Raw genomic sequence first — 25,867 nt, forward strand, 5'->3', positions numbered from 1 at the left:
AGTTTAGGAAGAACTCTATTTAGTTATTAGTTATTGTTCTTTCCCTATTCGGCTAATCAGTCGAGGAGAGGGATAAAGAGACAAACATTAACATACACGGCAGCTGCATGTGGCTCTCTCTCTCCCGAACTGACACAATCAGCTTGTCTTTACCCCTCTCCTTGGCTGATTAGCCCAATTTGGGGCCGGGTGTGCACACTCATGGCCCCACCCTCCTCCTCTTCACACAGACCTATGAGACATTTTGGAGTCATTGAGAAACACTGGATTAGTATATAGATGCTAAAGCCTTAAAGCTAACACACATGGACTATAAGCCACCAAACACCAATTTTGATTTCATGGGATCTTTAACAAGGCAGGCAACTTTTTATTTTAGAATATAACATCTAATTTTATTCCTCCAAGAATAAATAAGCTGAGGCATTGCTGAGGCCTACTTTCCGATGAGAACTTGCTTTAGACTCTGATTACACCCACTACTAAATAAACATCTCTCTTCCTGGATATGATCCTCCTTTTTTTGGCTAAGTCATCTCTCACTTTGAATTCAGCTCTTTGAACAATTCCACTTCCTTTTCATTATGGACAGATTCACACTGACTGCGAAGACATTTGCCTCGTATTTGTAAACACGACCAGTTAGCTAGGTGTCAGGACTATTGTATGCTAACTTCTTCATGAAATATATTCACAATAAACATTCGCCGTTATCTTGTAGTCTCTTGGAAGTCTTTACTGAAGTCTCACATTTCTAGAGCATTATCAAATCTCTTTCAATCATTGAGAATAAACGCCTCTCTTCCTTCAAGCCAGCTTCTCTCCAGAGGCCAAGACAAAATCTCTTTCATGAGTTACTTTAATCTAAGGCATATTTGTTTTTTTGTATAAACTAACTGCCATAAAATTTGTGTGATTACACTGCAGAGCAATTCTGTCTAAATGAGGCGAGCCGCTAACTATCTGATAACACACAAGAGTTGAGTCAGACATGTTCCTCGGACTCTCACTGATAATACAGATTATCGTCAAGACCAAACAACCAAGATTTATTTCTCTCTAAGAGGTTGTTCACACAGGACATGTTCTTACGTCAACAAACAGTAACACTCAACAAAAAAGAACGCAAAGGTCTCGGGATGCATTTTTGGAAAAATGACTGTAACTTTTGTTAAACTTACAGTTCAAGTCTTAAAGGAGTAGTTTACCCTAAAATAATAGTTCTCTCATCATTTACTCACCCTTATGCCATCTCAAACTCATATGGCTTTCTTCTGTGGAACACAAACAAAGATATTTTGATGGAGATATGAGGTGTTTACAGACATACAATGCAAGAACTTTCAAGCTCCAAAAAAGACAAATGCAGCATTAAGGTCTCCTTGGCGCATACAAATGTGCACTCGAGCTTCAAAACATGATCTTGCCAAGGAGACAGCAGATATCTCTAATGCTTTTTGTCCTTTAAAGAGCTTGAATGTTTTGGACCCCATTGACTTGCATTGTATGAATATAAACACATCATATCTCCATTCAAATATCTTCGCTCTTGTTCTGCAGAAGAAAGAAAGTCATATGAGTTTGAGACAGCATTGAGTAAATGATGAGAGTATTATCACTTTTGGGTTTAGGTATGTAGTAATGTTTGTCGAAACACAGGTGAAGTGTTAACTGGGTCTAGCTGGTCTGCCAGCTCGGCCAAGCTGGTGATGAGCTTTTTTACTTGGTTGGCCACCTGGTCTCTAAAACCCCTCTAAAACCATCAACCTAGAAGTCAACAGTTTCAGTGTGGTATTGAAGCTGTAGTGTAAAAGTGCACTTGGAGAACTCTGTGCACCATGCATTGATACACAAGTGAACACGTAGAAAACAGATAGAAAGCTGAATAGTCACATTTCATTTGTCAATCTATTTTACTAGCGCAAGATTGAAATTTCTGAAAGAGTTTTTACCTTGAAATGTTGAAGTTGCAAAACAAGTTCATCGAGCTGTCGCCTTTTGTCCACGATCTCAGCTTGTCTTTTCCGTTTTTCCTGAAAAGATTAAAGAAATATAGTTTTACACAACTGACAGTAACTCCATTAGGATGCTTTAAAATGCAACTAATCACACAGAAAATCAACATGTTGCTAGCGAATGTTCCAGTACCCTGACATCGACCTCATTCAGCTGAGTTACTGACAAGCGCCAGCTCCCATCAGACCTTTTGCATTTTCCCTCTAAGATTACATTTTAGGTTTAGGATTGGGATGTCCCACATTTTCAAATTTTCAAATAGCTGTAGACCGGAGATCACCAAATGGGGTGGATTCTCCAAAAGAGGGTGGAATTACTCCAGAAAGGGGCGAGGTTAATCCAAAAGGTAGTTGCTCCAACTCTAAAACTATTCCACACACGATAAGGGTCAAGGAAAGGGTTAGGCTAGGGGCTCCCTATATCTTTGCTGGCGGTTTGGAACTCCTGCCCCTTTTTGGAGCTCTGCCTGTTTAATGATAGCCAGGCTGGTAAGTGATAGCTGTGCAGTGTGTAAACCTCTGGCTAGAGGCCATGGCTTTTATAACCTCCTTGCTAGCATGTCTGACTGCCATGCCGAGGATTGCTGGTTCGAATCCCGCTCGGGGCAGGTCGAGTAGGACCAGTGTCACTGGTGCCATGACCCAGATTGCAGTGAGGTTTAGGGGGGTGAGTGTAATGGTAGCCAGCTGGTACGTGATAGCTTTGCAGTGCACAAACCACACTCTGCTGGCTTTAAGAGATGCTCTAGCGACCTAGGCTAGAGGCCATGGCTTTTATAGCTTCCTTGCTAGCGTATCCAGCTCCCATTCTGGGGTTTGTTGGTTCGAATCCTGCTTTATAACCTTTACATTTTGACCTCCTCATTTTACAGTCACTCTATTGGAGCCTAAACATGTATTTCTACTACAAAAGTGGATGCAATCCGTAGTGTGAGAATACTTAAGATATATTGAAGTCCCACTACACACTATCAATGTTTCACAGTTACCCAGTTTGTAAGGTTCACAAGAAAGTTTTGGCTCATGCCGGAAACACTTCAAACCTGAATCACCATCTTTGTGTACATAAACTAGAAAAAGATTTCCACAACAATACAGGACACAAACTCTACTATTGTTTGACAGCCTGTCTTTACATGTGATCTAATTCTTGTTCACTTTACATGGCTGTAGAAGCCCATAGAGGGATATATAGCTGCATATGTTGGTTCTTCAGGTTCTTCAGTTAATGTTCAAATACCTTAGCTCACTTTGACATAGTTTCATGAGCACATTCCAGTGTTGAGCACTGGTGCAGTAAGTATGCACTCCCCTGTGTGCTAGAGAGAAAAGAAACTAATATGCTCTGCAGATGTGAACAAATGTGCCTCTACATATGGGCTCTTACATCCTTTACTGAATGATGCTGCAGGATTTTACATGAAAGCTGAGAGGAAATGGATGACTGTTTCTTTTTAACAATCTAAAAGGGTGGTATTTTTACGCCTACTTTTCGAAGTTGAATACTGTGCTACTGTACTGTACCTGAAACATGCTGCCGGATTTTAATAAGTTGAGGGAGAGAAAGAGAGAGAGAGAGAGAAAGAGAGGGAAATGGGGGAAAGGCCTAATTAACTTGTACTCCAGAGGAAATTATGTAATTTATTGTACAACTGGGAAGGTTTGCTTTATTCTACACTAATCACTTATGTTAATTATCACCTCTCTGCAAAATAAAAAGGTTGATCACATTCGTATTTGTAAGTGTTTGTTCATAAAGTGTGTACATACTTATTTGTACATTCGAATAGACACTGAAACAAAAATATGAATGTATTGATAGCATCTTAAACATACCTTTACATTTGTTTAACTGTAAAAATGTAAGATTTGTAATAAATCTTCTGATGACTGGTCAGAACTGGATTTGCCAGCACTTTTGTGAAGCAACAGGGGTTTAGAGTCACAGGGATCCCTCTCAAGTGTATGATATGCTGTCATTTAAGCCAAAATATGTGAGTCACAAATTCTTAAGGTACAAACACTAATGAGATCACATTGAGAACATACTGAACATTTCGGGCCGGTGCGCTCGGCACAGTGATTTACATTGAAAATTAAAGGAAAATTTAAAATGACACTTCATGTCAAAAGGTTGCTGACCCCTACACTACAGTGTAAATATAAGGTTTAACTGTATAACAAGCACACTTCTGGGTAACTATGATTAAAACAACTGTCTTCTTTTTCTGGATTTGAAGTTTTCGTCTTCGTATTTGTATTAATGTAACTATTTAACTACTTATCATCAGACGGTACAGCCACGGATGGTCCACATTATTATTAAATAAAAGCACCTTACAAATAAGGAAAAACACAAGTAATTTATCAGGAGCCAAAGATATTAACAGTACCAAAATACAGCAACTACATTTGGTGCTACTGGTTGATAGCTTTATAGGTCAGTCAGAATTTATCTTCTTATAGTTATCTTATTTGTCTGTATAAGTCAAACAAATCGGTATGTTATTGCTTAGTTATTTGTGTTCATTCCAGTGACTGTGATACATATTTATGTAGGTATGTGTATTAAACTGCTGAACCTTAATAAACATTCATGCGCAAAACAAGAAGATGACTGTCATCTTCTAAAAGCCTCGGTATACTTAGTTTTTCTGCCGCATTGCCTTTCAAAGTATATTCTTTTGACTGTGAGCGAATATGAACGAGTTCAGCGCATGCACACTACAACTATTTTGAGATACTCTTTTAGTACAGTCCACGCAGGCGAAATGTGCATCACGCATACTGTGCGTTGAGTGATCAGCAAGGTGGACACCTGAAGTATAAGTTGGCTATAAGTGGGCAGTTCTTGTCCAAACTAAGCTGCAAAGTGGACCAGACTTTATCTTTTTAGTCAAAAGGCTATGCAAGACTAATTGGAGTAATATATGCACTCACTGAGCACTTTATTAGGAAGACCTGTACACCTACTTATTCATGCGATTATCTAATCAGCCAATCGTGTGGCAGCAGTACAATACATAAAATCATCCAGATATGGGTCAGGAGCTTCAGTAAATGTTCACATCAACCATCAGAATGGGGAAAAATGTGATCTCAGTGATTTGGACCGTGGCATGATTGTTGGTTCCAGACAGGCTGGTATTTCTGTAACTGCTCTATAGAGTTTACTCAGAATGGTGCCAAAAACAAAAAACATCCAGTGAGTGGCAGTTTTGCCGACAGAAACACCTTGTTGATAAGAGATAACCACTCAACTTTAGTGAGCAGAATATGTTTCTCAGAATGTACAACATATCAAACCATGAGGTGGATGGGATACAACAGCAAAAGACCATGTCGGGCATTTTATTAAGACCATAGTGTTCTAAATAAAGTGCTCAGTGTGTGTATACATCTGTACTGAAAATAGAAAAGGAAAACCCACATTGGAATTGGAGTAGAGTAACTTCAGGGCTGTAATTACACTGACAAATCATTCATCACTGGTCACATGCCCTACAGACTGACACGACACTTCACACCCCTCATGTTGAGAGAATACTAGAGCCAGATCAATTTCACACCAAGTATGCTTACACGTATCAAATCTTACAGTAACACACAGAAATAGGAGTATTCTGTGGCTCAAAAGGTCTTGAAATATTGCTCATGCTGAGGTCGGAGGTGGCATGGCTAATTTCCAGACGGAACAAAGCATCTGTGAAGAATTGAGAGCAGGTAATAAAAATGCTCAGATGTGACGTTGAGCTTGTTGGGGCGCTGAGACCCAAACAATGAGGATTTGTTCCCAGCTCAAATGGAAAACATCTGCATGGTAGTGAAGCCACCTCCTCTTTCTTCAAAAACAAACATTGTAGGGAATCTCTTGAGTTCATTAGTTATATCTTAGAAATTTCCTGGGATCAGTAATATAGCTGTAAATCTTGGCTATCGATGATAAATTCTCTCAATATATCACTTTTGTGATATTTAGCTAAATCCCCCCCAAGACAAACAGATTTCCATGTTGAGTCTAACAAACCTGATTTCTCTATCAAATGTTCAAGGACCATCACACGTTAAATACCTCATGAAATAAAGATAAGATAGGTTAAACCTAAATGTTGACCAAAGTTGACCAAGCCATTTCATGGTGTTCAACCATTGTCCACATATTAAGTCACATAAACATTTGCTTGTTTTAACTTAAGCCTTGTATCATGGATATTATAGTAATTTATGCCTAATTATGTGCTGAAAATCAATTGATATACAATCCGTTCAACATGTATGTGAGATTAAGATTAGTCAGTACAGAATCATAGTACATAGTATATTGAGGTCATCAATATATTGGTTTTGCCGATTAATGTGCTTGTCACAAGAAAATATTCTTATAAAGAAAACACTCTCAATAAATCGAGCTAAGTAGTTGGTAATCACCCTTTTCCACCACTTAGTTATAGGTATTAGCAAAATCTAATATCAGTAGACCTCTAGAAAATCTTCTTCTTCTTTCGGCTGTTCCCATTAGGGGTCAACACAGCGGACCATCCATGATCCGCATATTTGACTTGGCACAGGTTCTAGCCTAGATGCCCTTTCTGGTCGTCCTCTAGATATAAATAATGGTCCAAAACTGTCTAGATGGCATACTTTTTACTTAAGTGTGTAATCATGTGAGCTTCTTTCGGCTAATATTGCCACAACTTCCAATGGAAGAGGAGGTTTTTTGTGACACTTGTCTATTAGCTTTATCAATAGTTTTAAACCAATGACAAATACAAGACAGAACCTGACACAGAAGTGTTCAAATATATGCACATAGATAAGTCATTTTTAGTCCTTAACTTAACTAAATGAGTAAAAAAAGGGCTGGTAAAATCACCCTTGACCGGTGATTTTACCTACAGAGCACTGAGCACCAGAACAGCCAGACACAGAAATAGTTTTTTCATCAGGCCATCCACCTCGTGAACAGTTATATCTGCCCCAAAATACTTTCCTTTGGTCAATAAAACCATGTGCAATATTCAATCCATCCATTCCTAACAGATCCTACCTCTTCTTCAGTACATTACATCACCTTCACATAATGGTATATCTGTATATAAAATATTCTAACAACATTATTGCGCTATTGTATATTTATCTTTTGTATGTATGTATATACGTTGCATTCTCTTGCACTGGAAGCTTCTGACACCATGAAAGATTCCTTGTGTGTATGTAAGCATACTTGCCAATAAAGCTCATTCTGATTCTTCTGAAATGCTATCGCTTACCTTCAAACTGAAATATGCCACTTATGTAATGTAATAATACTGGTGTGCTGTCTTACAAAAGTATGTACTTGCTCATCACCAGCAAAGTACACATTTTTCCAGTAACATTATACTAAATGGGATGAAGCCACACTCACCATGTGTAGAACTATTCTGTGGGTTTAGCCAATGAGTCACAGAAGACAAGCTGGACTCAAATTTCAAGGTCAAAAAAGCAGACAATAGCAGCGACATTACAGAATGTGTCACTGTTAACTCCTACAACTGACGCCTCCAACGACAGCAATGCTGACATTTCTGATGCTCTCACTCTTTAACAAAGACAAACTAATACATGGGTTGTTTTTGGCTTAATGACAAATTCTGTTGTTTGATTTCCACCAGTTTCATTGTCATTGTCAAATGAGCCCATAAGAAAGAAAAATCACTAATCCCAGATAGTAAACGTACATCAAACCGATGTCTGTTTTAGATCTTTTCATCTGGAAGGCATCCCAAAGTAATTAACATCTGCTAAACATCTTAAAAGGATCAGATTTACAAACATGCTTAATCATAAACGTCTCCAAGACATTTGTCGAATGTCCTGTTGACATCCGAGACATACTTATTGATACTTTTGTCTTAGTCATATTGCAGGTGAGCAAACAACGAAAAAAGAAAATAGGTCTTCCAGATGTAAACACACACATCAAATAGACGTCTGGGTGATGCATGTGTGCTATCTGGGATGATATCACAGTAATATCTCAGTTGCTTCTTCTAGATAGCAATGAGATTATATAAACAGCTTAAGACATTGCATACATTTCTTGCTTCTCAGATATTCTACTGAGAAAAAGAGACCTTAATAATGTCTAAAACTGTGTTCAGATTTGCCAAGATCAAACTACAATCTAAAGTCAAACAACTCAATATAAACTTTTCTCATCACATTTTTTACAAGAGCTATGCTATCCACATTCATTTTATTGTTCAGCAATTTTATTGTATGACAACATTGATCTCTTTTTTTCTTCTGATTCTTGTGATCTAGGGATTTTTCCTTAGTAAGTATGTTATCATCTCACCCCTTCATTTCAGAGTGTGTGTGTTTAGCGTTGTGACTGGTTAATTGTTTTGTATTTAGTTTTTTGACAAATGTAAAAAGAAAAGCTCTGTGTCATAGTCTCACCAGTTAATTTTTGTGTTTGAGTGGGTGTGTATGTTTTGCACTGAGGATGTTTTAGAGTCTCACCCTGTAATTTCTGTCAGTTTTTTTACATTGTGGCTGATTTATTGATTGTATTTGACAGATTAAAAAAAATATATGTTTTTTTACTTTCCCATTTATTTTCAATTATCTCAAGTTTGACCACGGATACCAAAGGTGTTCTTAAAAGAAGCATCTGTGACAAAGCTGAACATAAAGGCCCTGATATACCCCTTACAAAAATCTATACTAGCTGCATACTTGCCGCTCGTTGTTTTCACATGCAAATGAGCTTTTGATTCGCCGCAAATGTTTGCCAGAAGATTGCAGCTCTTCGACGTTAGTGATGAACCACCGGCAAACATTTGGCAACAATGGATAATTTGCTGCAAAGCTCATTTGCATGTCGAATTTGGCGAATTTGCGGCAAGTTTGAAACTCTTGATTTTTGAAAGAGACTTCATGCAAAATCGAAGAAAATATGGGTGTGAAATCATGTAAAACAAAACCTGGCCAAAAGAAGATGTTTTTGCGTTCGTTTTGGTGGTTCGTGATTGCTCAGTTAAATCAGTCAACATGAACAAGCCAGTGTAGAGTTATTAGCGATCTGCCCTTACAAGAAATCTAAACTAGCCGCAAATTTGCCGCTCGTTATTTTCACATGCAAATTAGCTTTTGATATCTCACAAATGTTTGCCAGAAGTTGTCAGCTCTTCACAGGTAGTGGTGGACAATTTGCCGCAAGTTTGCCAAAAAGCTCATTTACGTGTGAAAATTATCTGTACGATTTCTCGCTTCGAGACATATTCCAAGACCAAGTCATGCGATTTTTTTCTGTTTAATTCTGCACATGAAAACATTTATACATTCATATTTGCTATAGTATCAGTGTCATCATAAATTGCAATAACAGAGTGTAATCGCCACATATTATGGTTGCGTATAGCGTGTTAGCACCACAAATCCAAATTGTAAACAAGACAAATTAAAAACGTTCTACTGCACATACTGTATATTACTTTATATCATCATTGAGTAGTTAAAACAGCTTATTTTACTGATCTCATGTGAATTCACATAGAATGAGGCACAAGTCATTGATAACACATTAGTTAAGGTTTTACTGAGTGTCCTTATATTTAAATGTACTTCCAAAATGCATCCCACAGACGTGTGGTGGTTTTCTGAATGTTTGCAAACAGTATACTGTTGCTCAGCTGTTTAGAACTACTTTTTAACTGAGATCGTAGTCTACTGAACTATGAAAGAACAACATCTGAGCAGTAACATTTTCATTTGGGAGCTGGTAACTGTCAATGGCCTGTTGTGTGTTTGCAGGGTAAGCTACAATCTTATGTATTCGTTGTGTGTCTTATCTACCATTGGCAAAAATGTCTTTACTGATGGTGCTGGCTGTTTATCAAGAGCCACAAGTGCTTGTCCCAGAGGACAGACAAAATTAGACTGGACACAGTTTTCCCAGAAAGCACTTTGAGAAAGGAAGTCTTTGACATGTACTTGTCTTGTTTTTTTAAAAAAAGGCTATTATGAAACTAATTTTTAAGAGATGACACTGCATGAGAAATACAAATGTTTCTTAAAAGTAATTGTTATATGAATAATCTCCCTTTTAATTTAACAAAACAATTTTTAAATAGTAGCAATACCAAGGTGATTGCAAGGGAACACATATACTGGTCAAATGTACAGCTCCCTGGGGTTGAAGTGTCTAATAACAGGGCAGTTACTGAGATTAAACGAGTAGTATTCGGCTGGTCATGTGATTCTAACATGGCAGCCCCATTTACGGACCTTCTCCATATTGAACAAAACTGCTTTTATAAGATAACTGATTTGACTTCATTTTTATGTGAGTAGTCATGTTTTTATACACCTATTTCAAAATTCCAATTCATTTCTTTGGAAGAAAAACTTTTTAAATGAGAAAAAATTGCACTTTTAATCCTCCTATGGTATTGAAATATGGCACCACCCTTTGCTATTCATGGTCATTTTGGACCGAAAGGGTCAGATGTGTAACCCCTTTTTTGATGATGATGATGATGATGATGATGATACCATTTCTTCTTCCCTGAACTAATACAATTTTTTTTGGGGGGGGGGATTTCATGTTATTTTTTACCTTATTTACATCTAAACTTTACCATTAATTTGCAAATAAAAATAAGCAAATTCTTATTATTTATTTGAATTCAGAACCTACACTTCTATAAACTGATACCTGAACAAATTATGAGAATGTGGCAAATTGCTGCCATCTGGTGAACACAATATAAATAATATGATTAAAAACCATGTCTTGCCAGTAACAGACAGTAGACGGCTGTAGCCACCTACTGTGTAGTCTGATGACTTGTAACCTAATTTCATATTTAATCACAATAATGCATTTGGGTATATATTTAGACATTATCAAACAATTATATGTCAAAGTTTAGCATTTTAAACTTGATTTAAAGTGTCAGTTTTTGCAGTTAATGTCATTATACTTGCAATGAAACCTGACCATGGTGTTACAAAGAGAAGACACAGAATAATCCAATAATTTATTTTCATACAAAATCGAAGAAAATATGGGTGTGAAATCATTTAAAACTAAATCTGGCCAAAAGAAGATGTTTTTGCGTTCGTTTCGGTGGTTCGTGATTGCTTAGTCAAATCAGTCAACATGAACACACCAGTGTAGAGTTATTAGCGAGCTGCCCTTACAAGAAGTCTATATACACAGAATAATCCAATAATTTATTTCAAACATAAAAATGTAATAACTCAAAGTAAATGCATAATAATGTCAAGAAAATGAACATCAAGTAACAAAAATTAACTGCAAAATTCTGAAAATTCAATTAGAGTATAAAACAGAAGAATATAAAGAATGTAAACATTTTGCAATTTTAAACTTTCTATAATACATTTCAAATTGATTTAGCAAACGTATGTGTGTGTGTGTGTACTGCATAGTGAGAATGTTATCATCTCACCCCTTCATTTCTGAGTGTGTGTGTTTAGCATTGTGACTGGTTTATTGTTTAGATTTTAGTTTTTTTGACAAATGAAAAAAAAAAAGCTCTGTGTCATAGTCTCACCAGTTCATTTTTGAGTGGGTGTGTATGTTGAGATTGTTTTAGAGTCTCACCCTGTAATTTCTGTCAGTTTTTTTGCATTGTGGCTGATTTATAGATTGTATTTGTCAGATTTAAATATATATATATATATTTTTTACTTTCCCATTCATTTTCAATTATCTCAAATTTGACCGTAAATACCAAAGGTGTCACTTTTTTTGTTGTGTTTTTTTTTGTTTTGTTTTGTTCAATGACCACTTGGACTTATCAAATCAAGCCCATTTTTTATTATTTGTATGCTCAGATGGCAAATGGAGCAAAGGTCACCAAGTCTTGTACTGTTCAGATAAAGGAAACTTTTATTTCGGGAAAAATTTCCGAATACCATAAGAGGGTTAAGGGGGATCCCAAACTTCTGTTATTGTCTGCATCACAAAACTGTATCATCAGACAATCACATCTAGTGGACGTTTAAGTCTGTAGTTACGATCAATTCTCTGACAGCATCCCCACAAGTTTACGCTAAATACTGGAACTCGCACATTAAAGATAAAGCTGTAAACACAGAAATGAATAAAATTTACATAATATTGAAGTTCAAAGTGTTCAAAACTTATAATATATACAAATTTAAAGTGACAGATTCATCAACATCATACATTTTACAGGTTAATCCATATGTTCTGTTCGACAGGGTTTGAGAGACCCCCAAAGCCTCCCAAAAAACACACTTTTCAACAAACTTTTCAGGTTAATACTTTCTGACTTTTGCTTATATGAGATCTGATTATAAACAAAAATTTCAACATAATAACATGTTTTAAACTGCTTGAAAAAATATTATCACCCATCACATGTAACAGTAAAATTAGCTGCCTAAGTTACAGTGCACTTACAGGCAAAACTCATAATCCTGACAACATCCTGTGAACCTGGAAAAAGTTATAAAACCAAAATACATCATTAAATCCTGTCCAGTATGCCACAATCAATGCTCATTAAGGCATCCTGCCCATTAAAAACAAGTTAAATAACTATCACATGCCAATGACTGGCATGACCCTTCAATGTAGATGGCACTGAACAAGATAAAATAATTTAACTGTGTTTAATTTCATTAATGCAAACAACATACTACAAATGACAATTTCCCATGTGAATTACTACAGTGGCCACATAGTAAACATATTTAGAGAGAAATATGGTACACACTGATATGAGTGCATAGCTGTTCTCATGTGCTCGAGCTATTTTGGATGTGCGTGTTTCTCCAATGTCAGTGCAGCTACACCCTGCTGTATTAATATGCAGTATGGACGACATTGTGAGGTTCACATTGCAGGTCAGGTGGACATCAGGCCAGAATCCACTACTAATAACTTTCATCACTGGTGTGTTTCTGTCATATTTGTAGTCTTAAGGAGACAAAAAGGTAATTTTGTTTTTTCCAGAGGAACAAAACATATAAATGTACCTTTAAAGGTACATAATAGGTCCTCAGGGAACAATTATGTACCCCAAATGAATTATACATTTTAATTAGAGATACAGTACAGAAAAGGTTCCCTTAAGGGTAGTGACACCAGTGAAGGTGGTTGTACCTTCAGTAGTAGGCTACTATTTTGTTTCCTTTGGTTTATAATATCCCTGGAACACTTAACTTTTTTTTCTACACGGAAGCATTAGCCATTTAACAGCTGACGGAAGTGACATCAAGCGCATGTGATGTGTTGCTGCTAGATTTAGCGTGTTAGCCAATCTCAATTCAACACTTGTATCTTAAACAACGTACATATTCACACAGCTTGGGGTGATGGTAAAACATTCAACATAATTCAACGTAAGGTGCTGTATGTCCACTGAACTTTCGCTAGCTGCTACATTCTTCATTATTTACAACGGTTTTGTCAGACCAGCAGCGCAGTCAGGTAACTCCGCCCCGTCCGGTATGTACGGCAAGCCACGTGCGCTGAGTGCATGGAGTGTCCAACATTTTACACTCCGTTTTGATGGTAGAAAAAGTGCATCATCTGGGTACTTAAAGTACACTTCTTTTTGCTGCATTTTCAGTGTAAACTTACTACTAACACTACTTACACTACAAAATGGAGTAGAATAGTACGGTTTGGGACGCACCTAAATAAAATTATTTGGAATAACATGCAATGATGATTTGTGCACAATAAGACCAGGAACATGTTTTAAGAAATTAAAGAGTGTCATTTGTGGGTCCAGCCCTGAATGTTTTTGTTCGAAAGTGCAGGTGTTTGAGTGGAACTGAAGCAGTAGTTAGCAGTAAGTGTTGGTTATTGCAGCAGTTTTCCTGCAAATTTAATGATATTCATCTGCCGTTTGGCAATTGGCCATTTTCTAGTTTAAAACGCTATGGAGGAAATCAAACATCTCAAAGAGCTAGATAGCACTGACGAGGTAAAGACTAGCTACATTGATCTAACCACAGTCATTTTTTTCAGAACACTATTTTACTTCATTGGAGAATCTTGAAAGGCTAGAAGGCCAAAAATGCCCCACACATGTGGAAAACAAAATATAATGTACATATTTTTTTATTTCTATGCATTCAGAGCTTGTGGTTTGATACAAGCCAGGGCTGGACTGGTAATCTGGCATACCAGGCATTTTCCCGATAGGCCGACGCACTTTGTGGCCGATCAGGGGCGGACTGGCCATTGCGAGTACTGAGCGGGCTGGTGGGTCGGCTTCAAAACGTGCCGAATGGGCCGCGATAAAATAAAATGAGCTGCCGCGTTATGTAGAACGGACCACAAAACGGCGCAGCCATATGCAGAAAAGGACAACGGACCCCCCCCCCCCCCAACAACTTTTGGGCCAGTAGCCATGTAAAATCCCTGGCTGATTTCTTTTCCCAGTCCAGCCCTGACACTAGCCCTTAATGTTTTAACCTCAGCCCCTAATGTTTTCAAATCCTAGAGACAGCGATAGTGAGGTGCTGTAGTCATGATTTGCGTGAAAGTGAATAAAATACACTGTTGTTGTAGCACCTCTAGTGTTAATTTCACCAGAAAACATCAACGAAGCACAGAATTCTGTACATAGAAATCAGTTTGCAAAAATATAGTTATATTTATTTATAGTAATGCTCATTCTATTAGAATAGGTTGACATTTCAGGTTGAGCTCATACATACACTCATACAAGTAATTACTAGCCAAACCACTGTCATTACATTGACAAAAATATAGCATATAACTGTACAAATTGGCGAGACAGACTCAAAACCAAAATATATGCTGTATCTTTCTCAGGTGAGAGTGCAGATGACAATTTTGCTGGTTGCTGGTTGCATCAGTCAATTTACTTGCAAGTGTTTACGGGTGGATCTTGACTTGTAAAAATGGTGGACAAGCTGACACATCATGGTAATTCGCAAAAGTTGCTAATGCAGCATCTATGTATTCCATATGGTCAGCACTGCCTTTGAATGTTACTTTTATACAGCACAGCAACTTTTCTGACACTACACTCAAAATGCTTTACACAGTGAACAGAGGACTCTCCTCAACCAACACCAGTGTGCAGCTTTCACCTGGATGATGTGACAGCAGCCATATTGTGCCATTATGCTTACCATACACCAGCTATTGGTGGAGAGGAGAGAGTAGAGTTATAGAGCCAATTAATGGATGGGGATTATTATGAGGAAAATGATTGATTAGGGCCAATGGGGGGAATTTGGCCAGGACACCATTTTTAATGTCCATAGAGAGTCAGGACCTCTGTTTATCCTTTCACCCATAGGACGGTGCCTTTTTAGAGTATAGTGTCCCCATCCCTATACTGGGGCATTAGAACCAACACAGACCCCAACACTGGCCTCCCTAATACCTTTGCTAACAGGTTCATTTGACAGCAGCAGGTTTTGACCGGTCACATTGTTTTCATGTTCCGACCACACAAAAATCACAAAAATCGATGACTTTTATGACTGAATGCAAATGCCATAACATACTGTACAAGGTTTGAACCCCTGACCGAACATTTCAATGAGTACTGTGTGGTCTATTGTAAAGAGTTGGGTTGGCATCCTAAAGACTGGAGTTCTAAATCCCACATGTGTTCATCCTTAAGTTATCACCATTGTGCCCTTAATCAAGATTCTTATCCTCAGGTTGTGTTAGTGCAAACTGGGCACTTGCTAATTCATATTGATTATCTGAAATCGTGCTTTCAAATTAGATAAAACCACTTATATACAGCAATACGGCTTGAAATGACTCATACATTTACATTTTTTACCAGCATGAAACCATTTATTCATATATTGACTAGCAACAGCCTGTCATAGGGACCACTTTCCATGATCCAATCAATTGTCAATGGATAAAATCAAGTCCAGCCCTAGTCATGTCAAGTCAAGTCATTTTTATTTTATAGCGCTTTTCACAACACACAGTTTCAAAGCAGCTTTACAGAAAATCATGCTTTAACAGACAATTAAACTGAAATATCTATAAAGTCTTAAGAGTCAACATTTTTTAATTTGATTAAATATGATTGTAAAATGTGTATAAAAATAAGTCATTAAATAATTAAATAATGATTGTATTGAGAACCCCAGTGAGCAAGCCGAAGGCAACTGTGGCAAGGATCACAAAACTCCAAAAAATGTTGGTTAATGGAGTAAAATAACTTTGGGAGAAACCAGACTCATTCTGGATGCCAGTTCCCCTATGGCTAAACAACATGAATATAATTAATATTTATATGCAGTGCAAGTCATGGTTTAAAATTTGTAAATTAAGTAAGTGTTAAGGTCCAGTGTTTTAAGAAAGATTTAGAATTAACTGTAATATTAATGACTAATTATAATACAATATTCCCCATTTAATATCCTGTTTAATTCAGAAATATTACATAAGTAAAATGGGTTAATGATGAACCTTTAATAAACCTTTTTAGTATGTAGGAATATTAAATAAAATGCTGTTTAACTTAAATTATTTCTGTAATTGCAAACATATGTGACTGCTATTATATTTGTGCAAAGGCAGTTAGCAGAAAGGCTTTTAGTTACAGCAGGGTTAGTTCCCAAAACTTGTGTCAGAAACGCAGCTGAGCCCCTCGCACTCATGAGCTCTGGGGATCCAATCCCACCTGAGGTGTGTTCCTGCTTCCCAACCCCACCTCCTTGAAAAATGCAAACCCAGAGCCAAACCATCAAAGGCAGCTGCTTCTAAATTTAACCCGCTAGTAATGACTACTTTACTTGTGCTATGCTAGCAAAAGCTCAGTCTAAATGGGACCCGAAGAAAAGGTCTGGTGTTGAGCTTGACAAAATTAATCTGTGTAAACAAGTCAGAATCACTCAGGGTAAGCACACAAAATCAAGAGGGAAGTCTGCCCTCCCAGGCTGAGCCTGCACGCAATCACCTCCGCCCAGTGTACCACAATTAGCAACCCGTTGACTTGCCTCTCATTTGAGCTAGCAATATTGCCTCACATATTGGCCCGTAAACAGAAGCTACAGTTTTGGACCAAACGACTACCCTGTGCCACAGCAGCCTGTGGTTTGAGGCCATGAACACGGAACATAGCCAGTTAGCTTAGCGCTAAACTGACTGTAACAGCATTGAGGGAGTGGCGGAGTAACAACAAGGAATTGTCTGGCAAAACAATAAAAAAAACTATCTATTCTTTTATGGGATAATGTCACTCTTATATACTCTTATTAAAAAATAAAGTAATATTCAAACAGTTTGTGGTTAGTGTTGTTGACAAACAGGTCTCCCTGCCATAAAAACAACAAATAACATAGCTGGTATGCTAGTCTTATCTGGATTCCCAGGCTGGTGTGGTTTACTGGTTTTACAGTGGTTTTGGGTACTTGTCAGTTGGGCAGGCTTGGAGACCAGCAGGTTGACCAGCTAAACCAGCTAAGCACCAGCTTAACCAGACTGGGAGACCAACTAAACCAGCTTTAACATGTTAAGGCTTGCATGACCAGGCTAGGAGACAAGCTAGACAAGCTAAAACCAGTGAAGACAACTTGGGCATGCTGGGAGACCAACTAGACAATCTTAAATGAGTATTCATGATGCACTCCCAACAAAACTGCATGTTAAAACACACTATACTGATGAAGATATAAATGTTTAGTTAACAGTGATATAATAACCATTAAACTTCTCTTGATTTCAGTGATCTACCCAAAAGTATAGACTCTGTTTAAGGTTATTTAAAAAACACAACTGCTTGGCAGACATCAAGCAGCCCACAGGCTTTGCTTTTCTTGAGTGCATGGGAACTGAATGAAGTCCAGATAAATGTGTGGTTGGGATACACAGATGTTGGATGAATATTGACTGAAGCAAGAAACCCTAAATTGAAAATCTATGGGCAAACTCCTGAGGTACTTTGCTTCATGAGGGCAAGCCTAAATAAAAAGCTTTCTAAGAAGTGCTGCATGCAAAAAAGGGCCAAACTGACAATTATAAGCTCATTGAACAAATTAATGCAATCTTCAGTTACAACATCAGCTGTCTGTTATGATGATAAAACTGTTTAAAATGTCACTCTCTGCTTGTAAGTGTAAAGTCAACATGAAATCAAAATGAACCCTATTTACTTTCTTAAAGCATGTTTCTGGTCTAATTGTGAACAAATAATCGCTGCACATTATTCCAAAGATTCAAAATTGCTTGTCTTTGGAATTTTCCCCCCAAAATAACTAGCTCTGAAGTCTGAAATGACTTTCCATTTCATCTGACCTCATCTTGATGGTGTGGGCAGAAAGAATAACCAAATATATTTTATCCACTTCTATCCAACTATCTGTCTGCTGCTAATTGCAACCACCACATGAACCTAGCTTAGCAAAGAGATGGCGAGGGCATGCGTTTTTTTAGCTGTTCTCTATTCTCAAACGAACCTGGTTGCAGACCATTCAATAGCTTGAATTTGTTTATTATGTTTATTGCAGCAGTTCTGAGGTGAAATGTTCACCAGGGTTAACCCTAATGTTAACCCTGGTGTTCACCAGGGTTAACCCCCCAGCGATTAATGCTCAATCAAGTTTTAAATCAACAAAACCTACCTTCCCATCTTAACCCTAAACCTACACCAAACCAATAGTGTCATAAATAGTAAATGAGAATTGAAAAATGCAATTGCTGAAGTAACTGTGTCTTTTGCGGTGCTTCTTTGCCACTTCCAGCTCATGTGTTGACTCGCATGGTCTTTCGAACTCGTACCCTGGTCCTTTGCATCACAAGTGCAATGCTTTATCAGTTGAACTGATACGTAAATTTCTTGTGCTTGAAAGCTTGAAAATGTCATTGGTTGTATAGTGCAAACCTTAAAATGTATTGCTGTACAAGTCATGCACTAGAATAGAAGTGTTATAATGTAATAAGATAGCACTGTGTAAGGAACAAGGCAAAATGCATGGGTTTATGAACTGATATTCTGCCATTTTACTCATGGTTTGTGTGAAGGTGTATAAAAGTGATAACTGTTGGGGTGCCTCTAGTGTTTATTTCACCAGGAAAGTACTGTGACACACAAAAAGAGTCACGTAAATGTATTATTTTTTAAGGTATAGTAAAGTGAATCTATTAGATCAGGTTGGAGATTTTTGCACTTTGAGAGAGGAAAATCTTTTGTTTGAGTTTGTTTGCGAGGCATTTCACTATTGAATGCTTCAAAAACTTTAAGGCAACTCGAAATGAGGTTCAATGAGACTCTGTCCTTAAAGTCAAAATTAAATCTAAATTGACCCTATTTACTTCCTCAAAACACATTCTTGGTCTTATTGTGTACAAGGTGCAAAAAAAAAAAAACCTTTGTCTTCAACATGATGAGTTGTTCACCTTATTCACCCATGCAACCATACAACATTAACATTGGTCTGTGGAACTATAACAGCTTTCTGTTGAGCTATCGACAAAACAGACAGTGCAAAGTTTCACCAACGCATCAATGTCACACTTTTACCCTAGTATTAATAAGAGGAAGATTGTTTCACACTGTGAATCAAATATCAGTCAGTTTGAGTAACTGATATATGTAATGCTTTGTCTAAATGGCTGTTTTGGAATAGATGGCTCGAAGGGAATTACTTGGCATAACTTGATGTATACCATGTAACATACGTAGCTGAATCAATGTAAAGGTAAAGTGGTTTGAAACAAAAACAACAACCATTAAGGCCTAGTCCACAATAATCAATTTTTGTTTGAAAACGCATTTTTTTTCTCTCCGTTTTGGACTTCAGTCAATCCAGTTTGCGTTGTAGTATGGACTGTGAAAACGGATGCTTTGGAAAACGATGATGCATTTTTAGTCATGTGATCTATCCATCTATCCAAAACAATCAAGATGGCGGCCTGTGTTATAGCGCCGCTGTTGTGCCCGATACTCACTTTGATAGCATTGTTAAAAATAAATGTCACTTTGTACAACCTTCACATTGCATTCCTTCAAAGGCGAAGGGAAGTTTACTTGGAATTGGTGTCCGGCGACTGAACACGAGAACAATTGCGTTTCAGACCGTACACTCAGCGGGGATTTTCCACATGCGCAGTGACATGATTTAAAACTTTTCATATGTTTCAATGTGGATGAGCAACTTTTGGAAAACGCTTGAAAACATTAGTGTGGATGGAGAGCGTTTTGAAACGAAAACATGTTTTCAAATGTATCCGGATTAATGTAGACATAGTCTAAGTTGATTGAAACACATGGCACACCAAATACCAGGGTAGTGCGTACTAGAAGCAATCTTTCTAATGTGTCCTCAAGTCTTTCAGTACATTTGCAGTTGCAGGCATGCAGCTGCTGTCTCAATAATCCTGCAAGAGTGATTCACAACACCACGCCATCATTACAATAAGAATTTACACAATATACACGTCATTTCCTTCACATCTGTTTTTGGTATTCTGCTCCCAACTTTCGAATGTGGTACAAGCAGGAAAATTGTCTCATAATTACTTTCATTATAACTATTGAAGAGTAGCCTCCACTTTTGTGAAGTAACTCTTGATGTCAAAGCAATCGTGCAGACGGTATTTAGATCATCTCTTTTTGTTTCACTAACCAGTCACCTCCCAGTCACTTGAGATTCTGCCAGACATTGTATAATTTTAATTATTTATGTTTTTTCTCCATCTGAGTGCAGCACCATTACCGGTAAAGGCCCTCTATCTCAACACTTCACCCTTTGCTTAGCAAACCTCATCCAAAACGTATTAGCTAGTTACAGTTTAATGTTCATTGTTTAGATTGGATAGACTTTGAATTAGTGGTGTCTGCTAAGGCAAGCATCATTTAAATTATTGCTCATACTTAAGGTTTTGGATTTGAATGAACCCCCAACCCCTAATTGCTATGAATAATACCTCAAATCACGATGCTTGTTTAGGAGGGGTCTGCTATTACTTTTCGAAGTAATCCAACTTTATTTTTTTGCCTGATGAATGATAAAACTGGTGAAAAATAACATAGATTTAAATTGAATGAGGAACCTGAGCCATATCTAGGGACCAGAATATTGAGCCTTGGGGGTAGGCCAATTAGTCTTGGTCCAGTGAACAACCAACCAAGAACACCCTAAAACCATGCCGAGATTTGCATGGGCATGTACAGTTCACATTTTCTTCAGAAAATGTAAAAATCAAGTTACTTTTGAACTAAATGCTATGACTGCAGTTGCACAGATCTTTGTGTATACCAACATATGCTGGTACCATAAGCCTATTTTTAAGATTTATTTGTATTCTGTGGATTTACAAAGATGTTAGCGATGTGGCCAAAATAGTTTTCCATCTGTTGCACACTGCTGATCTATGCAGAGGGGTTGACCTGGCGCCAGATTTAGTCCCTCTTAGCCACATTTCAAATTCTTGCCCTCTTGTTCATAGGGTGATTTTTCAATGTTAGATCTTCTATCAATGAGACCATGCTTGCAAAAAAAATTAAAATAAAAAGAACAAAGAAGAGCACAAAATCCGATGAGTTTTCATGTAGAATGAGTCAATCATATCCATTCTTTTTAGGAAGTTTAATTTTCAAGCGGAGGAAGAAAAAAAAAAACAGCCTAAGCTTGCTGGTCTTTGCTGGTTAAAGCTGGTTTTAGCTGGTCTCCCTGTCTGACAAGCTGAAAAGTGCCCAAAACTCTTAAACCCAGTAAAAAGACCAACCAGACCAGGTGTTGCCTAGACTGAGCTGGATTTCTCAACAGGGTTCTGATTTCAAATGGATCCTAACTACAGAAGTTCACTTGTCCAGAAATGTTAAGTGTTGGAGAGATAAGCTATGTACATATTACCATGTCTATGTTGGTATCACAGGACAAAATAAGGTTAAGGAAGAATATAAGAGTAGAGGAACATAGTGAGAACTTACCGCAAGGGCTTGGAGCCTTTCCTTATGAAGTTCAGCTTCAGCCATCCTGGAAAAACAAAGGCAGAATTCACCGTGAGGTTGGTAATCCCAAGTGTGTTTTAATGTGTGTGGGGCGTTAGGTGAGCAAATGGAGGTACACACACACACACGCGCACACACACACAGCCCTGGTCCTCTGAAGTAACTCAACCGGTAAAAGACACAGTGTACTGAGAGCAAGATTCTCAGTCACTGGCCATGTGTCTGCCAGACTGTTTCTCTCTCCGTTTCTCTCTCTCACTGCCTTTCTCTCTCTCCTCCTACCTACCACCTCTGGCCGTGTATGTGCATGGTGACACAGCGAGGGGAGGGTGTATGGACAGATGAACGAGTCTTGAATCCGCCCCCTGTGTTGAGCAGAGAGTTACAGATGAGCAAGCATAGCAGTGACTAAGGAGGGAAGGACAATTCTGTCACACCTAAATGTGACTGCATCTGCTGTGTGTGTCCGCCTGCTGGGATGGAAAAAAAAGGTGTGACGTACACTGGGGATATGAGCCGCTGAAAAATCTTCCATCTGCCATTTTATTTTTTTGCTTTTACATTATTTGATGAGTTAAAGGGATAGTTCCCCCAAAAATGAAAATTCTGTCATTATGTTGCTTCCGAAAGTACCCTGAAATTGAACCCATTCTGCCGAATTACTGACAAGCCAAACGTTTGACTCATTAGACATTTTTGTATCAATTCAAACATGTTCACCTCTAGCATCATTGATTGTGCATTGTGCGAGCAACCTTCGAGATCAGGACCAGAAAGTAAACTTCGATTCGGAGGTTGCATTTTATCTCTAGAATTACATTTTTACTCCACTGGTGGTTATGTTTAGGGTTGGGGTTTGGGTGATGGGGTAGAGATAATAAAATATGCAATTCATGTTCATTTTATTGCATCATCTACAACTAAAAATAAGACTCGCTTTTTGCGCCACCCTGTAAACATTACGCCCGGAAACTGGAGCTAACATGTGTCCATACGTTCAACCACACTTCCAGCATTGGCCTCTGCAGGAAGTGATTCAAAGCACAGAATGTTTGACCTACTGTCTCTAAATTCACAGTGCAATTACTCTGTTCTCAGATGTTATTTGTGCCCGCAAGCATACAAATCTGGTGGCTCAAATGCGTGCAAAGTTTGACGTCAAACGTCATTGGTTCATGGCAAATGCGAATTTCGTTACAGCGAAGTAGAAGGGTTTCAGTCAATGATGGCTTAAAGTTCAGTCTATTCCTTATTCGAAACTATCTTACCACTTGAGAAGTCTTGGAATGTAGCTCACAAGTTGTATGGATTACGTTTGTGGTGTTTATTTTGGTCCTATTTGTAGCATGACAGCTCCTGGTCACTGTATGCTTCATTGTATGGAAAAGAGCAGTGGAAACATTCTCCAAAACTTCTAATTTTGTATTACACAGAAAAAAAAAAAACATGGATAAACGTGAGGACAGAACATGAGTAAATGATGACAGGAGTTTCATTTTTGGGTACTAACACTTAAGGGACTAATGGTTCTTATTTTCCAACTATTCTTGTTTTAGGAAGTAGATGTTTTTATTTCTGTGTATGTATATTTACATCACCTTCAGAATATGAGCAGAATACTTCTGCAAAAAGTTGCAGACTCTGAGCATATCTACACTCTCTGCAAACATGGCTTTCCCTTTTTGGACAGCAGCTTCCAAAGTCTGTACTAAACATTCAAATTTATCCACCAGTGAAGCCAAAAGGAGCAGTAGGGAATGAGAACATGAGGGTCCAACCTTCTTTCCCCATCCAACCTTTCATTCAACTCCAGTGGAAGGATACAAAACTCCTTATATGGTGAAAAGGCGAAGCTAACTGACTTTGGAGCATTCTGCAAGAGGAGAACTCTGGAATGGTAAGAAATGCAGTGAATGAAATAATAACGAAATGTTATGACCAGTAAGTACCAACTACTGCGTACTGTTGCTATGTAGAATACATGGCCTGTTCTGAAGGTCAGCCCACGCAATACTGAAACAACCATCAATTTATACTGGAATAGTAACATCAACAGATTAAATTTGGTTGATCTCATTGTGCACTATAAAAAGTCATTCTCATTACTGCAATGCATCCAGAATTCCCATTATTTTCAATGCACACTCTAATTAGATTCTCATTACTGTAATACAGCAATAATAATTGTTTTGCTGGATTATAATAAAATACTTCTGTAATACAGTGATTGTTGATTAAAATGGCATTAATTAAAGGCAGTACAACAAACACTACCTTGATGTATATATACATTAATATATATATATATATATACAGTGAGGAAAATAAGTATTTGAACACCCTGCTATTTTGCAAGTTCTCCCACTTGGAAATCATGGAGGGGTCTGAAATTGTCATCGTAGGTGCATGTCCACTGTGAGAGACATAATCTAAAAAAAAATCCAGAAATCACAATGTATGATTTTTTTAACTATTTATTTGTATGATACAGCTGCAAATAAGTATTTGAACACCTGTCTATCAGCTAGAATTCTGACCCTCAAAGACCTGTTAGTCTGCCTTTAAAATGTCCACCTCCACTCCATTTATTATCCTAAATTAGATGCACCTGTTTGAGGTCGCTGCATAAAGACACCTGTCCACCCCATACAATCAGTAAGAATCCAACTACTAACATGGCCAAGACCAAAGAGCTGTCCAAAGACACTAGAGACAAAATTGTACACCTCCACAAGGCTGGAAAGGGCTACGGGGAAATTGCCGTCATGGTTTGAAATCATGCATGGCACGGAAGGTTCCCCTGCTTAAACCAGCACATGTCAAGGCCCGTCTTAAGTTTGCCAATGACCATTTGGATGATCCAGAGGAGTCATGGGAGAAAGTCATGTGGTCAGATGAGACCAAAATAGAACTTTTTGGTCATAATTCCACTAACCATGTTTGGAGGAAGAAGAATGATGAGTACCATCCCAAGAACACCATCCCTACTGTGAAACATGGGGGTGGTAGCATCATGCTTTGGGGGTGTTTTTCTGCACATGGGACAGGGCAACTGCACTGTGGGAACAACCTCCTTCCCTCAGTTAGAGCATTGAAGATGGGTCGAGGCTGGGTCTTCCAACATGACAATGACCCGAAGCACACAGCCAGGATAACCAAGGAGTGGCTCTGTAAGAAGCATATCAAGGTTCTGGCTTGGCCTAGCCAGTCTCCAGACCTAAACCCAATAGAGAATCTTTGGAGGGAGCTCAAACTCCGTGTTTCTCAGCGACAGCCCAGAAACCTGACTGATCTAGAGAAGATCTGTGTGGAGGAGTGGGCCAAAATCCCTCCTGCAGTGTGTGCAAACCTGGTGAAAAACTACAGGAAACGTTTGACCTCTGTAATTGCAAACAAAGGCTACTGTACCAAATATTAACATTGATTTTCTCAGGTGTTCAAATACTTATTTGCAGCTGTATCATACAAATAAATAGTTAAAAAATCATACATTGTGATTTCTGGATTTTTTTTTTTTTAGATTATGTCTCTCACAGTGGACATGCACCTACGATGACAATTTCAGACCCCTCCATGATTTCCAAGTGGGAGAACTTGCAAAATAGCAGGGTGTTCAAATACTTATTTTCCTCACTGTATATATATATATAAAGATCGAGAGCAAGAGAAACATGGTGCTGAAATAATAAATGGCACAAGAGAGACATTGAGATGATCAAAAATGATAAACATTATGTGAGTGGTTAGATGTCCCAGTCATTAACACATTATCTAGTTTAAAGGAATAGTTCACCCACACATTTTCTCAATATTTACTCCCTCCTGCCATCCCGGATGTGTATGGCTTTCTTTCATCCTGCTGAACAAGATATTTAGTAGAATATTTCAGCTCTGTTG

General features: G+C 38.0%; 1 protein-coding gene across 3 annotated transcripts in view; it reads right to left on the reverse strand.

Annotated features, from left to right (window-relative positions):
* The window catches only part of LOC127636527 (paralemmin-2), a 128,134-nt gene extending 105,874 nt beyond the window's left edge, over positions 1 to 22,260 (reverse strand). The window contains exons 1-2 of one of the 3 annotated variants that reach the window (XM_052117078.1): positions 21,950 to 22,252; positions 1,953 to 2,033 (exon numbers count right to left, since the gene is read on the reverse strand). In XM_052117078.1, the coding sequence (XP_051973038.1) occupies positions 1,953 to 2,033; positions 21,950 to 21,994 (126 nt within the window). In that variant the 5' untranslated portion in view covers positions 21,995 to 22,252. Of the gene's footprint in view, positions 1 to 1,952; positions 2,034 to 21,949 lie in introns of all 3 variants that reach the window. The other 2 variants (XM_052117079.1, XM_052117084.1) reach the window with 2 other exon arrangements.
* Between the last annotated feature and the right edge of the window lie 3,607 nt (positions 22,261 to 25,867).

This window comes from Xyrauchen texanus, chromosome 44 (genome assembly GCF_025860055.1).
Source record: "Xyrauchen texanus isolate HMW12.3.18 chromosome 44, RBS_HiC_50CHRs, whole genome shotgun sequence".
NCBI lineage: Eukaryota > Metazoa > Chordata > Actinopteri > Cypriniformes > Catostomidae > Xyrauchen > Xyrauchen texanus.